The sequence below is a fragment of the Loxodonta africana genome, chromosome 21, assembly GCF_030014295.1.
Source record: "Loxodonta africana isolate mLoxAfr1 chromosome 21, mLoxAfr1.hap2, whole genome shotgun sequence".
Taxonomy (NCBI): domain Eukaryota; kingdom Metazoa; phylum Chordata; class Mammalia; order Proboscidea; family Elephantidae; genus Loxodonta; species Loxodonta africana.
This window is the reverse complement of record NC_087362.1, coordinates 48,908,634-48,924,042: the sequence shown is the minus strand read 5'-3', so window position 1 is coordinate 48,924,042 and position 15,409 is coordinate 48,908,634. Positions and strand designations below refer to the sequence as shown.

Below are 15,409 nucleotides of genomic sequence, written 5' to 3'. Positions count from 1 at the left end.
GGCGTATAGTTTGATGAATATCTGTTGAATGAGTCCTTTTGAGACACTTATCACCACAGCTTCTCCAACTTTGGGTATTACTCATCAGTGCTGAATAAAAGATTAACCAAAATTCCATTTGATTTTTTATTTAATAAACTTCAATATACTGAGTATTATGTGCCAGGCATTGTTCTATGTGCCTTAAAATAACCCTAGGAGATAGGTACCATTGTTTTCCCATTCTACAGGTGGGTAAACTTGTCCAAGGTCACAGAGCTAGTAAGTTGTAGAATTGGGATTTGAACTCAGGCAGTCTCATTCCAAAGTGTATGCATGCTCCTAACCTCTATACCATGCTGGCTGTCTGTTGTTATCTGCCACTTACTAATTGTGTAAACTGTTTATTTAAATATAGACTATCATAGCATCTCATTGTACCTTGATTCTCTAATTTTTTGACTCAATCTGTACTCGCAACAGTGAGTTGAGAGGTTCATTTTCATACTAGAAGAGAGTCTTCTAGTGCCATGTGAAAGAGAGGCCCCTTTTTGTTCTTACTGAGAAAGAGAAGTTGCTTTACAGACCGGCTACCTTTTTCACTTTACAAGGAAATGAGAGCAAGTTCAGATCACAGTTACCAATCACCCTATGAATTGTGAAGAATGTAAGATGATATTGACTCTTTTGAAGTCTTTTCTGATCTGTCATCAGGTTTTGGGTTTTTTTTGGGTGTGTGCGTGTATGCTTGTCTTGTGTGAGTTAGGGTTTTGGTGGGTGAATCAAGCCCCCTTTTTGAAGGAAGAATACTCTTGTCTTTAATCTGCCCAATTTCCTAACAACTCTGATTTATGCCCTGCAGTGAGCTTTGAAGGATGCACTGGTCGACCAAGGACAGCCTATTTTTCTGAAGACACCCGATTCAAAGTGGCCACAGATGGTGTGGTTACGGTCAGATGGCCTGTACAACTTCATAATCCAGAGACCAGCTTTCTTGTCCATGCCTGGGACTCCACCCGCAGAAAGCTTTCCACCAAAGTGACACTGAAGGTCACTGGGCACCACCGACACCACCAACAGCATCATGTATGTTTGAGTGTTTCTTGGAACGTCACTGTTATTTTAGTGTGCTGTCTAACCAGGGTTCCTAAACTCTGGTACTATTGATATTTTGGCCAGATAATTCTTTGTTGTGTGTGTATGGGCAGGGGGCTATTCACTACAGGATTTTAAGTAGCATCCTTTGCCTCCATTAGAGGTTTGTAGCACCTCGCCTTGTTGTGACAACCAAGAAGTGTCTCCAGACACTTTCCAAATGCCCCTTGGAGGGCCAAATTGCCCCCAGTTGAGAACTATTGGTCTAACTGAATTAGTTCTTGCTGTTATTTATTTTGGTGGTGGTGATGGAGTGATGGCAAGGTATCATTACCTTTATTTCCACAGGTTGTGTAAGAATAGAGGGTGATTGTGTGAATCATAGCCCTGCCATTTACCACCTGAGACAAGTTACTTAAGGTGTCTACGGTTCAGTTTCCTCATCTATAAAATGGAGATAACAAAGAAGACTGAAAAAATTAATCAATCCGAAATGCTTAGAACTGTGCTTGAACTGAATACGTGTTAAGTGTTCAGTAACTGTTAATTGTTCTTTTTCTTCTGCTGGAAAAACAACAAATGATAGGTCGATTTTCTGATTATTTTGCTCTTTGTGTTTCTCATGGGGAGGGTCTTGGCAAAAAAGGAGGGAAAACCAGCAGGAAGCTTTTGCCCCCTTAGACTCTGACCTCTGGGGGAGCCTTCCCCATTGTGTTTGCAGTGCCAAGGCCTAGGCCTGGCATATAAGATATAGAAGGATCCCAGTAAATATTGAATGGATGGATGGATTGGATTGGTCATGAATGGGTGGATACGTATCTGCCTAGGTTCTTGGCAAGGATGTTTCTAGAGGCTGTTAACCAAAGCCAAATGCCTTTGCCAGTTTCTAAACTACTCCCATGGGTAAGAGGCATCTTCTTTCCCTGGTGCTTCGTACCAGAATCTCTCTCCAGGGGCCATTCTAGTTGTATCCCGTTTACCTCTGTGAAAGTGTGGGATATGTTGTAAGTGCCAAAGGCCATTCAAGCTGGCTTTTGTTTTTCTCCCCAAAGACTCTTTGAGATTCTAGGAACTTAATAGTCCTCCTGATAGATCTAATAATGTTCCCTGGGGTAAATGGACAGACCAGAAAAATGAGGAACTTAGTAGAGCTATATTAACATAGCTCCTTGACTCAAGTCTCCAGTTGGCTCTGTCATCCATGTGAGGAGCTCAGCACAGTGAGTTCTTGTTGGGCAGTTGTGTGTAGTCGCCTTTCATGGTCAAGAGATAGCTTTGACCTTGATTCTTCAACTTTCCCTCCCCGCCCCTTCCAGGTTCAAGTAGATACTATTAAAAAAAAAAAAAAAAAAAACAAAATTACAGTGATTTAAGCAAAATAGAGTATTCCTCTTTTAGGTTAAGGCTGGATGTCCAAGGGTAATAAGTTGTCTGTGGCCAGTATGGAGACTCCACAGTTACCAGGAGCCCAGGCTCCTGCCTTCCTTTCTGCTCTGCCATCCTCAGCACACAACTTCTGTCCTCAAGGATACCTCATGATCCAAAATGACTGCTGGAGCACTAGTTATCATATCTTTATTCTGGGTGATAAGAAGGAGAAAGGGGAGAAGCACAAAAAGGTGTTGCTTATTTGTCTTTGAAGAATCCTTTGTGAATTTCTGGCAGTACTTCTGTTTACATCTCATTGGCCAGAACACTTTGTCATGTGGCCACACCTAACTGCAAAGGAATATCAGAAATGTAGTCTTTTACTTGGGTACATTGCTGAGTACAAAATTTAAACACACAAAAACACAAACAATTTTTTTAAAGCTATTTTTATGAAAGGAAGAATGGATATTGAATGGTAGGTGGCAGATTCTGCCACAGCTGGTTTGAGGTTCCTCTTGGTTTATTTCTAGTTCAGGGAATCATTGTGGAGCCAGGTGGTTCTGAGGGGTGCCTGGTAAATTCAAACTGCCGACCTTTTGGTTAACAGACATAGCTCTTAATCACTATGCCACCAGGGTATCCTGCGTTAGCATAAGGGGTGGAAAACTTATCTGAGGCTGTGTCTAACCAGATCTAACTTTGACCTTTACCCACCAGAAGCCAGTAGTATAATCCCCAGTTGTGACAACCAAAAATGTCTCCATACACTTTCCAAATACCTCCTGGGAACAAAATCACCTTTGGTTGAGAATCAGTGATTCCTATATTTTGTTTGTCCACTCTGGTATCCTATTTTTCTGAGGGATGAATTCCATGTTTAGTATATCTAGGCATGATTCCCTTTAATTTCATACATGAAAATGTTGATGTTATGTCTTGCCAGCATTAGTGTTCATCATTCTCTGAAAATACTCTACAATCCTGATGCCAGCAGGGCAGGCTCTTTTTCTTTTCCATACGGTGAATTTGCACAGCATAGGTGCATAAAGATGGTCATTTTAAGGCTCAGGGAACAGTATTAATGATCAGTTTAATACTTTGCTCTGTTCTGGGATCAAACTTCAAATTTGACTTCATTAACAGTGTAACTCAGTGTTTTCCAACCAATCCAAACCGTCATCTTCATTATTATCATTTATTGAGGGTTTAGTATGTGCCAGGCACTGTTTGACTTTTATGCAAAACCAGTATCTCATTTAATCCTTCTAGGGACCCTGTAAAACAAACAAACGAAAAACCAAACCCACTGCCGTCAAGTCAATTCCAGCTCATAGCGACCCTACAGGACAGAGTAGAACTGCCCCCACAGTGTTTCCAAGGAGCCCCTGGTGGATTCGAGCTTTTGGTTAGCAGCTGTAGCTCTTAAGCACAATACCACCAGGGTTCCCATAAGGGAGGCACTATATTATCACCATTTTAGACATTTAGGAACCTGGTGCAGAGAGGCTAAGTAACCTGTTCAGAATGTGGAGGCCCCACACTGAGGATTTAAAGTCAGGCAGCCTGGCTCTAGAACCTACCCTTGATACAGATTGGGCTGCCTCTCTAGAAGACTGACATGAGGGTACATAGGGCTCTGTGTGTGTGTGAGTGAGAAGGCGTGTGAGGGTGACCCTTATGCAGAATTAGGGAAGAGATCTGTGATAATTATATCTGATCACATCCTATCTCTTAGGCATCTTAAATCAAATTAAAAAAAAAAAAAAAGCCAGAAAATTGCACTTAAATTAAACTTGGCAAACAGTGGTCAGTGACTATGTGTGAGGAATCTATATGTGGAGGATGGGAGATAGAATTATATTTTCTGGAACATTTATCGGGCTACCACTAATCACCTTAAAACACTTAAACAATTTCGAAGATATTTTCCTTCCATCTTCAGCTATCTTATTTCCCTGTGTGTGCATAACGTTATCTTTATTGCACATAAAAGCTGTTCAATACAAGTCTCAAAGGGTGTTTTTGGTTCCCATCCCAACAGCTTCTGTTAAAATAAATGGAAACCATATAGATATAATGACACAATGAGATGAAGGGATCTGTATTGATCCCAAACTAGTTTGTACCAATTCCCAAAACTTACTCATTTTGACTGATAACTCCACTTTGAGGACCTATAGCCCTAGGAAAAACATTAAAAAAAAAAAAAAAAGTTTCAAACATATGAATATCCAGTTGTTGAATAAACTCTGATATTAAATCTTCAGAGTATAATGTTGGTATAAAAATGACAAGTGTGATATGTGGGCTTGAAATAATTTTTAAAATAATATTAACCCCATGACCTATAAATGTATGTGCATAATGATCACTTGAACTCTGGACTCTAAGAAGAATCAAAAGAGATTGTAATCTTGATTATAAGGCAAAGGGTTCATTGATTTTTGGTTTTGCTGATCATTTTGGGGAGAATATGCAGTTTTTCATTGTCAAGAGACTATATATTGTTAAGTTAAAGCTCTACACTGCCCTCAGCAGGCTGAAAACGCTGACTTTATATGTCGAACTGTAGTATCTGTCCTGAATAATCTCATTTTGCTCTTTGTCTCCTTTCCTTTCAGGACTCTCTCTCTGGACCCCAGACAGAAGTGCTCATGTTTCCCGACTTCCATCATGGGGGTCTCCGAAGACAGAAGAGAGACTGGGTTATCCCTCCTATTAGCTGCCCAGAAAATGAAAAAGGCCCATTTCCTAAAAACCTGGTTCGGGTAGGGAAAGAAGTTCTCTTTCTCTGGGGGGAATTTGGCTAAGAAGGACTGAGGAGAGAAAGTTAAAGACCCAATGTCAGGATCCCTCCTTGCTAATTCTGTTTCTTTTTGTTTTTTCTTCAGATCAAATCTAGCAGGGACAAAGAAATTGAGGTTTTCTACAGCATCACTGGTGAAGGAGCTGATAGACCTCCTGTCGGTGTGTTCGTTATTGAAAGAAAAACAGGATGGCTGAAGGTGACGCGGCCTCTGGATAGAGAACAAATTTCCAATTACACTGTGAGTCTATCTTAGAGGCTTGTTGTTGATGGGGTAGCAACCTCCAAAAAAAGTTTGTGTTTTAATTCTTTCAAGAATTTTTGGTCCTTCCATGTTGGATCCCTGTATCAGATTCCAGGGACCTGTGAGGAGCTTAACTTCACATCTCTTAACCTGTTGATAAGGCAAAATGACAGGAGAACCTCAGACAATTTGGGGTTCTTAGTCTTTTCCTTGTTAGGAGAAAAGAGGAGAGTCCTCATGCATCATGTATATGAATAAATGCAATTTAGACCCAAGATGTCGGTCTACTTATGGGACTGGAAGTCTCTGACCCAAAGGGACAGCTCAGTGATGGCATTGGGGAGCAAAATAATTTCTGGTAATTGGTAACAGGATGACCTTAGGGAAGGTGATATGTAATATATTGATGCCAAATGAGAAAAATCTGGGGAAAACACTGGACTGGAATGGCTAGATAAAACAGAGCAAATTTTACCCACTTGGACAAAATCAGTTTCTTAGACTTCACCTTTATCTCCTGGATTTAACTCCCCAGCCATCACATGAGAAGTGGCAGCTCTGATCTGGAGGTTTCTCCAGTCTGCCCCAACCAGTGTCACAATCGCATTAAAAGCAGCAGCACACATGTGAGAAAAGCTCCCTGCTGGGGGTGTCCACGTTTAGACCTTGGGGAGAGGGCAGGAACGGAGGCCAGGTGCTCTGGGTGCCCACTTTCTCTGGTCAGACCCCCTCTTGCTGCCTCTTCTTCCTTGTCAGGGCCCAAGTAACTCTCCCTTGGCTCTTGCAGCTCTTGTCTCATGCTGTGTCATCAAATGGAGATGCAGTCGAAGACCCAATGGAGATTGTGATTACCGTGACAGATCAGAACGACAATAAGCCCGTATTCACCCAGGCTGTCTTTCAAGGGTCTGTCATGGAAGGCGCTGTCCCAGGTATTTCCAATAATGAGCTGAAAGCCCAGAAAAAAAGTGTTGGGGCTATAGATCGCAGTCAAAGGTCACTGAAGCTGGTTCTTTATGTGGACAGACCTATTTTGGAAATCACAGAGTATGCGCTGAACCAATTTATACTCCCATCAGTGTCCCCTTGCTTGACATTCTAGAATTGTTAGACTTTTTAGCTTTCACTAATCTGGTGAGTGTAGAAGTATTTCAATGAAATTTCAAATTTGCTTTTTCCCTGATGATTCATAAGGTTAAGCTTCTTATATGTTTAGTTTATTCTTTGTGACATGTATGTACTTTTACTTTTTTTTTCTCCCTGTTGGTTCTTAAGAGTTATTTAAAAGTTCTGGTGCAGTGGTGAGTTCTCAACTGCTAACCAAAAGGTCAGCAGTTTGAACCCACCAGCCGCTCTGTGGGAGAGAGATGTGGCAGTCTGTTTCCATAAAGATTTACAGCCTTGGAAACTGTATGGCGCAGTTCTGTTCTGTCCTACAGGGTCGCTATGGGTCAGAATCAACTTGATGGCAGTGGGTTTGCTTTTGGTTTGGGTGCTAGTTCTTTGTCAGTCATGTGTGTTATAAATATTTTCTTCCATCTTGAAAACAATGATTTCAAATAACTGTTCTATCCAAAGAAGCTGTGGCTAAGAAGCAAATTGTGGAAAATTCTGGAATTTTTCTTATTTTACACTCTATTCACTCAGTATAAGAAACTTGACAGAATGTTTTAGCTTAAGATTATTTATTTCCCATACTCCTGCCTACCTCTACCCCACACAAAATTTGTTGGAAAAATCGAGTTATAGGAACACTGCTTATTTAATGGAATGCTTTCTTTCTCCCTTGGCACTTTGGTAAAAATTTTAGAAATTAGAGAATGGAAGAGCTATGACATGATACCATCCCCAGAGCCCGTACTTTATCACTTGGGACAGAATTAGGCTGAGCAGTATGGATCACACCTCAAAGTGCAGCTTGACTAAGTTTTTCTCTCCTTTGACACTTCCAGGAACCTCAGTGATGCAGGTCACAGCCACAGACGCGGATGACGATGTGAACACCTACAATGCTGCCATCGTTTATACCATTGAAAACCAGGAGCCTACCTTGCCTCATGACAACATGTTCACCATCAACCGGGACACAGGAGTCATTAGTGTGGTCACCAGTGGGCTGGATCGAGAGGTCAGGGGTCGAGGGGATCCAGAGGGCGCTGAGGGCAAATATATATTAGCAAAATCCCATGGACAATGCAAAGCTCTGTTGAGGCCAGTTGCCAGTTAATGCAGTGATGGTCTGAGCTTATCAAGTAAGAGTGGTTGTCCTAAGCTTTTCATCTAAACCTTTGTTCAGAGGTTCTATGCCTGGAAGGCAGGTGGCTGCCATTTAAGCAGATGATAAAACATTCTGTTACTATGAGATGGGCTGGGCGGGGCTGGGCCTGAGGGGGACTGTTGATCCTGACTCAGGTATGTTTGATCTGCAGAGTGTTCCCAAGTATACCCTGGTGGTTAAAGCTACTGACCTTCAAGGTTTGGGCCTGAGTACATCAGCAACAGCTATGATTACAGTCACGGACAACAACGACAACCCTCCCATCTTCAACCCGACAATGGTAATTCTACAATGCCTCATACAGTTTCCAAAAAAAGTTCTTTGTTGTTCGTGAAATAAGCTTCACAACTGCATGTGGGTGAACTATTGAATGTTAACTTTAGACTTAGAAGCAAGCCTAAAGGTTTGAGCAATTGTCTTTGAGCATCTTTGCTCTATCCTTGCCCTGGGACCCACTGACACAGGTTTGTGAAGCTTCGAAAAGTACCCAGTGAATCCATGTCCTCATATTGTGCACCTTGGTAGCAAAACTTAACGTTTCATTTATTCATTGAACAAATACTTTCTAAGTTTATACTAGGTACTGTACTAGACACTGAAGATATAATCACTAACAAGGCAAAGATTCTATTTTCATGGAACTTACAGTCTAGCTAAAGGGGTATTAGGTAACTTATACAGATTCTTGAATGTCAGTTATACTAAATGCAATCAAGAAAAAGGTACTGAAAGCCAAATAGAGGAACCTTTAAATTAAACCTTATTGTATTGGCTAGTTAGTAACAGACACCTGACTATTGTGTTTTAAACAAGTAAGTTGCTTTTTTTCTTTTCTGTAACAGGAAGCCCAGAGGTAGACACTGATCCTGTCAATAGAGACTAAAGCTCCTTTGTCTTGCTCTTCCACCATCTTTAGTACATGGCTTTCATACTCAAGGTCACCTTGTAGTCCAAGATAAATGCTGGAGTTCCAGCTATTATGTCTGCTTCATGCAGGAAGAGGCAAGGGGCAAAAAGGCTTAGCTGCTCAGTTGGGTCCTCTTAATAAAGACATTTCTGTGATGAACTATCTTATAATTTTTACTTATATCTCATTGGTAATGGCTGTCTACAAGGAAGACTGGGAAATGTAGTATTTTAGCCGGGTACACTGTTGTCACCAACAATATATTTAGTGAAGAAGGGGAGAATGGATATTCAACAGGCAGTGTCTGCCATCCTAACCTAGCCACCGTGAGTAGAAGAATGCTTCCCAAAACAGTGAGTGACATTTACATGCAGACTTGAAAGGAGGTCAGGGGAAGGTGGAAGAATGTTCTAGCCAGAGGAATGTGCAAAATGCCTTGAATCAAGAAGTTTGTGGCACAAGAAGAACTGAAAAATGGCCAGAGTGGCTAGAGTGTAGGGAATTGAATATGAGGCCAGGTCCTGCAGGATCTTGAAGGCTAAGGTAAGGACTTCAGTATTAATCCCGAGTTCAAGGGGGAACCATCAAAGGGTCTTAAGCAGAGGGCTAAAGTGACCAGACTTTCATTTTGTGAAGATCATTCTTGTTGCTGATAGAGAATGTTTTGCTGGGACAGGTGAGGATACACCAGTGTCTTTAGCTTGACAGTCAGCAATTAGGTTCGAATGTGCAGGAGGTTTCAGGCAGCTGGGGCCTTGGAAAGCTATGTCAGGAACTCCGGGAAGATGACACCACTGTCATCACCAGCTCTTCACCAACAGGAAATGAGGACCTGCTGGTAGAGTGACACTTTGTTCCCATCGCCTGACCTCTCCTACTCAAGACTTGGGATCAGGATGGACTCCTTTAGGCCCCCAAGGCCTGGCCCCACTGTCGGGTCTCAGTATGTCATAAATGACTCCCATTGTCTCCTTTGCTTTGCAGTACGAAGGTACGGTTCCTGAGAATAAGGCCAATGCTGATATCACCAGGCTCAAAGTGACTGATGCTGATGTCCCTGACACCCCAGCGTGGAAGGCCAAGTACAACATATTAAATGATAATGAGAAGCAATTTGTTGTCATCACAGATCCAGTAACGAATGAAGGCATTCTGAGAACAGCTAAGGTTTGTATGGTGCCTGGATGATGCAGAAATGGACAACATAGCTAGATGCCCCCACTCTCATGTCCCCTGGCGTCTTCTTGGAAGTATGTTGGTATTGGAGGAGGGCGAAAAGACTTTCCTAGGTTCTGGTGGACTGTGTGGGGTTTGCAGTGACTCTTCATGCTCACCAAAGAGGTAAGCTGTTGCACGGCATCCTAAGATTGAGGAGGAAGCACCATCTTTTTAATAGGTTCTTTCCCAGAAGCATTCGCCTACCCCTTGTATCCATTTTGCAAATGAAAGGAAAAATGCTTCATTGGTCTCTGGTATTTTGCTGGATTGTATTAAAAGTAGGGCAAATGTGGTTGCTTTTGAAAGGTGCCTTGGAAAGCTGAAAACTCAGAAGTTCGGTTAGTTGTTTGTTGACGTCAGTTAGTGAAACACTTAACCACTTAACGGATTCCCAGGTTCTCCCCAGAGCTTTGGCTTCCTTTTGAGCAAGTGACAAGATCTTTCATTTCTGAATTAACTAAAGGGAATACTTGGACATTTGATGTCAACATTTCCTGTTATTCTGATTGTTAATAGACGAAAGAAGCTAATAATTTGAGTTCCTTGAAAACCCTGGTTGCATAGTGGTTAAGAGCTATGGCACTCCTTAGAAACTCCATGGGGCAGTTCTGCTCTGTCCTATAGGGTCACTATGAGTCAGAATCGACTTGATGGCACCGGGTTTTTTTTTTGTTTTTTTTTTTAACACCATACACAAAGTGCTTCATACAAGTTCTGGTTTAATTCTATAGTAATTTGATAGAACTCTTTTTTTCTACTTATTTTGGTGTGGAAACGGGCCCACAGGTTAAGTTGCCCAAATTGCATGGTTAGGAAGTTGGTCCAGCTAGTATTTGACTTTGGGATTTGATTCTCAGCCCTACCTATGTTCTTGCCACCAGACCTAGTCGGGGTGACAAGCCAGGGTCTTCAGTGCATTTGCTGTTGGGAAAGCTGTGATGTGAACATTGGTATTAGTCTTGAATAAATAAATGACTTAAGGTGCCTATGTTAACTGAGGTTTACGGTTTGATATTTTACATATACTTCTTCTTTACCTTTATTCTTCTTGGTTTTCAACTCTAATGTGGTTCCATGTTAGTCAGTGGGAGCTTTTTAAAAATACCAATGCTCAGGCCTCACACTCAGATTCTTATTTAATGAACCTGTTGCTAGCTGCCAAGAAGTCAACCCCATGCATGGCAGGATCAAACCATTGTGGTCAAAGGGTTTTCAATGGCTGCTTTTTCCAAGGTAAATTACCAGGCCTTTCTTCCCAAGTCTCTCTTGATCTAGAAGTTCACTGAAACCTGTTCAGCATCATAACAACATGCAAGCCTCCACTGGTGGTGGCTGTGCTTAAGGTGCATTGACTGGGAATTGAATCCAGGTTTCTTGCATGGAAGGTGAGAATTTTACTATTGAACAGCAGCAACAGGGTTAGGGCCTAGGTGTTGGTATTCCTTAAAAGTTTCCAAGTTAATTCCTGTTAATGCAGCTGGTTTCAGATCTACTGATATATTCCCAACTATATTAGGGTTCTTCAGAGAAACGGAACCAATAGGAGACACACACACATGAGATTTATTTTAAAGAACTGGCTCACATAATTGTGGGGGTTTGCAGGTCTAAATCTATACTGAGGCGGGCTGGAAACTCAGCAAGATATCTATGTTCCTGTCTTGAGACAGGATCCTCCTCTTCCAAGAACCTCAAGTTTTGCTATTAAGACCTTCAATTGATTGGATGAAGCCCACCCAGGTTATAGAGGGTAATCCATTTAAAGTCAACTGATTGTAAATGTTAATCATATCTAAATACTTTCATAGCAACATGTATACTAGTGTTTGACCATCTATATCATGGCTTAGCCAAGTTGACATATAAAATTAACCATCACACCGACAAAAAGCAATAGTTAGGAATTTAATTTAAATGATAATAACAACATATAATGCATTTTTACCCTCATTTTTTTTCCTGCTCTTCAGGGCTTAGATTTTGAGGCCAAGCAGCAGTACATTCTATATGTGACAGCTGAGAATGAGGTCCCCTTTGTGGTCAGTCTTTCCACCTCCACAGCCACAGTGACTGTGGATGTGATAGATGTGAATGAAGCCCCCATCTTCATGCCTCCTATCAAGAGAGTGGAAGTGCCCGAAGACTTTGGTGTGGGCCAGGAGATCACGTCCTACACTGCCCAGGATCCAGACAAGTTTATGCAACAGAAGATAACGTAAGTGTGAAGTTTTCCATGCATGTAGCAACTATCTTTTTTTTTTTTTTAAACATTCATAATGTTTAGTTCATGGCACTTTATCATCATTGTTCTGTTCAAGACTCTTGTTTATTTAGTTTGTATTTACCTTTCTTTTCCTTTCCCTCCATCGTCAGCCATTCTGGGTTTAATGTGCTTCCTTTCTTTATGATCTTGTAGAGTAGTAGGAATGTACTTTTTTTTACTTGTATACCAAGCCAAAAAAAAAAAAAAAAAAAAAAAACCCACTGCCGTTGAGCCAGTTCCAACTCATAGCAACCCTACAGGAGAAAGTAGAACTGCGCCATGAGGTTGCCAAGGAGCAGCTGGTGGATTTGAACTGCCAGCCTTTTGTTTAGCAGCCACAGCTCCTCACCACTGCACCACCAGGGCTCCAATTGTATATATGGTGTGTTATAAATAGCTTACTGCTTTTTCTCTTTTTCAACTTTAATCAACCTCAATAATGTAAACCACAGCCACAGGTGCTGAAAACACACATACAAATAAACCAACAGCCCCTGTCACCTTGCATGATAAAGATTGCTCTTTTGAGAGCTGGGTTTCTTTGCAAATGTGGTACTCCAGTGTGATGCTGTCGTAACCCAAAGGAAAGAAAATTGGAGCACAAATCCAAAGAGGACATATCTCTGTTCTTTTAGTAATAGTATGATTTCCAGAAGCAGTAGAGGCCTTGGTCAGTGTGTCTACTTCCTCTCCTCAGGGAGATAGATTTCTGCCTGTTAATATCTACTTTAGAGGAAGCTGTAAGAATGCTGCCAACTCTTCATAAAAAAATGTTGTGCACATCCAGAGTAGAGTCATACTTGGTAATTGAATGTATTTTGTTTTGTTTTGGGGGAAGAGATTTTAGCATCAATGCTGGTGACTTACTAAAACAAACAAAACAAAATGTTCACATGAGGCTTCAACTTCTGAAGTTATTTGAAAATGTCTAGTTACCCTGGGAAGTCCTAACTAGGACTGGGAGTGGAAGGGCTGATGAACACCTTTCAGCTGTGCACGGATAAACCTGTAGGTGGCCTACAGTTGGGAGTGGGGTGAATGGTGTAATGTGCCCAGGCAGTGACCATCAGTGGCTGCTGGAATCATTACATAGATGATGATTAAACCAAAAAACCAAACCTGTTGCTGTCGAGTCGATTCCAACTCAATAGTGACCCTATACAACATAGTAGAACTGCCAACTTTTTTTGGTTAGCAGCCATAGCTCTTAAGCACCACGCTACCAGGGTTTCCAAATGATGATTGGGAGCTTTAAAATGGATCAATCAGGCCGATAACCTCCCAAACCTTCTGATCAATTTTAGCATTTCCTAAAAGCGAAGCAGCCAGACATTATGTGCCACTTAATGTGATGAAGTAGGATGTACACAGCACCACTTACGAAGTGTGTGTGTGTGGGGTGGGGGTGGTGATTGAAACAGAATCTAATCAAGTCTTAGAATCTAGTTTAGAAGAAATTCAGGGAACGAAGAACCAAGTTAAATGCCATGACGAAGCAGTCAGCCAAATACCGAATGTGGGAACTCCATATGACATGATCTAGCTTTTTTTAATAGATAAACGGCAAAAGAGAGGGAGTGGTTGCTATAGATTAAAAGAGTGTTAAGAGACAAATCAATTAATTGCAATGTGTAGACTGCTTGGAATCAGATTGAAACAATCCAACTATAAAGGGTACTCTTGAGGCAATCAAGGAAATTTGAACATAGGTAGGCATTAGATGACATTAAGGAATTAATGTTTTTTGGTTAGGTGTGTTTGTGGCATTATCCTTATCTAGTAGAATATATACCAGAGTGTTTACAGGAGAAGTGCCTGGGATTTGATTTAAAATACTCTAATTTTGTACCTGTAGTTAATGTTCTGCTAATAATCCAAAGATACTTCTACGTGGTCCAAAATATAAGGCCTGGTAAAACGTGTTTTTAATTGAAGTCCTTAAAAATAGTGAAAACCCAAAGATAATATGGTAGGATTTTTGCTCAGACCATCAATGGCTGGGCAAGTTTGGGGACAAGGTTTTATTAACAGTATTTTAGAGGCCTTTACCCCTGGAATAAAAAGACCACTTTATGTAATTCATGGCTTTGTACTTCTAAGGAGGTAAAGACAAGCCCACAGAGCTTGTCTTTCCTTTTAGGTTTCTTCGCTTCCCTTTCTAAGTCTTTTCCATGACATCAATATATAACTGGGCAGTACATCTGTTTTTCATCCCTTTGTTTCCTCTGATTAACTGTTTCTGTGACTCCTAATAAGGTGATACTCAACAGGACTCTCTTAGCATTTTGAATAAAACAGGTTTTTGCTGTGTAAGATCGGAAAGAGCGTTGGCCTCTTAGGCACCTACCATTAAATTCCAGTAGTCCAACCCAACCCAAAGTCAATATGTCAACCTAAATCACGTCCACCATCTCCAAATGCCCTTGGCAGGGGAAATGCCAACATTTTTAAACCACTATACCCTTTAAGGAAACCCTGGTGGTATAGTGGTTAAGTGCTGTGGCTGCTAACCAAAGGGTTGGCAGTTCGAATCTGCCAGGTGCTCCTTGGAAACTCTATGGGGCAGTTCTATTCTGTCCTATAGTGTCTGTATGAGTCAGAATCGACTCGACGGCACTGGGTTTGGTTTGGGTTTTTTTTTTTTTTTAAAATACTCTTTAAGGAGCTAGTCTGGAGGAGTCTGCTTTTAAAACCAAATAGAGGAGTGAATGTAATTAGTATCAACTGAATTATATAGTTTTTAAATGGTTCAAAAATGGCAAACTTTTTATATATTTTAACACAATAAAAATTTAAAAACAGATGGGAGAAAGTGAACACATAGCAATGACAACAGAACAACAGAACTGAAAAATAAATAGGGATCATAGTAGTTATTACTTTAGGTAAGAATTATCAACAGATGCTAAATCTACTAGATGAAAGTTGGGCAACAGGATATTCTCAGATTTTCTCCCCTTAGGTTACAGATTAAAGCACTGGGCTGCTAACCAAAAAGCCAGCAGCTCGAACCCTCCAGCTGCTCCACAAGAGAAAGATGTGGCAGTCTGCTTCCATAAAGATTTACAGCTGTGGAAAACCCTGTGAGTGTGGTTCTACCCTATCTTATAGGGTCACTGAGTTGGAATCGACTCAATGGGAATGGGTAGGTTACAGATTAAAGGGAAAATGGGACCTTTTCTGTGCTGGTGGCATCTCACTTGTGCAAGTGATCAAGTTAACATCACCAGTAATGGAACAGACCGACA

General features: G+C 41.1%; 1 protein-coding gene across 1 annotated transcript in view; it reads left to right on the top strand.

The window, feature by feature from the left end:
• CDH1 (cadherin 1) overlaps nucleotides 1-15,409 on the top strand; it is a 71,894-nt gene that overhangs the window by 46,175 nt on the left and 10,310 nt on the right. Inside the window, exons 3-10 of the mRNA XM_003417040.3 lie at nucleotides 842-1,065; nucleotides 5,067-5,213; nucleotides 5,337-5,492; nucleotides 6,283-6,427; nucleotides 7,448-7,623; nucleotides 7,925-8,053; nucleotides 9,665-9,847; nucleotides 11,869-12,113. Coding sequence (XP_003417088.2) covers nucleotides 842-1,065; nucleotides 5,067-5,213; nucleotides 5,337-5,492; nucleotides 6,283-6,427; nucleotides 7,448-7,623; nucleotides 7,925-8,053; nucleotides 9,665-9,847; nucleotides 11,869-12,113 — 1,405 coding nt within the window. The remainder of the gene's footprint in view (nucleotides 1-841; nucleotides 1,066-5,066; nucleotides 5,214-5,336; nucleotides 5,493-6,282; nucleotides 6,428-7,447; nucleotides 7,624-7,924; nucleotides 8,054-9,664; nucleotides 9,848-11,868; nucleotides 12,114-15,409) is intronic.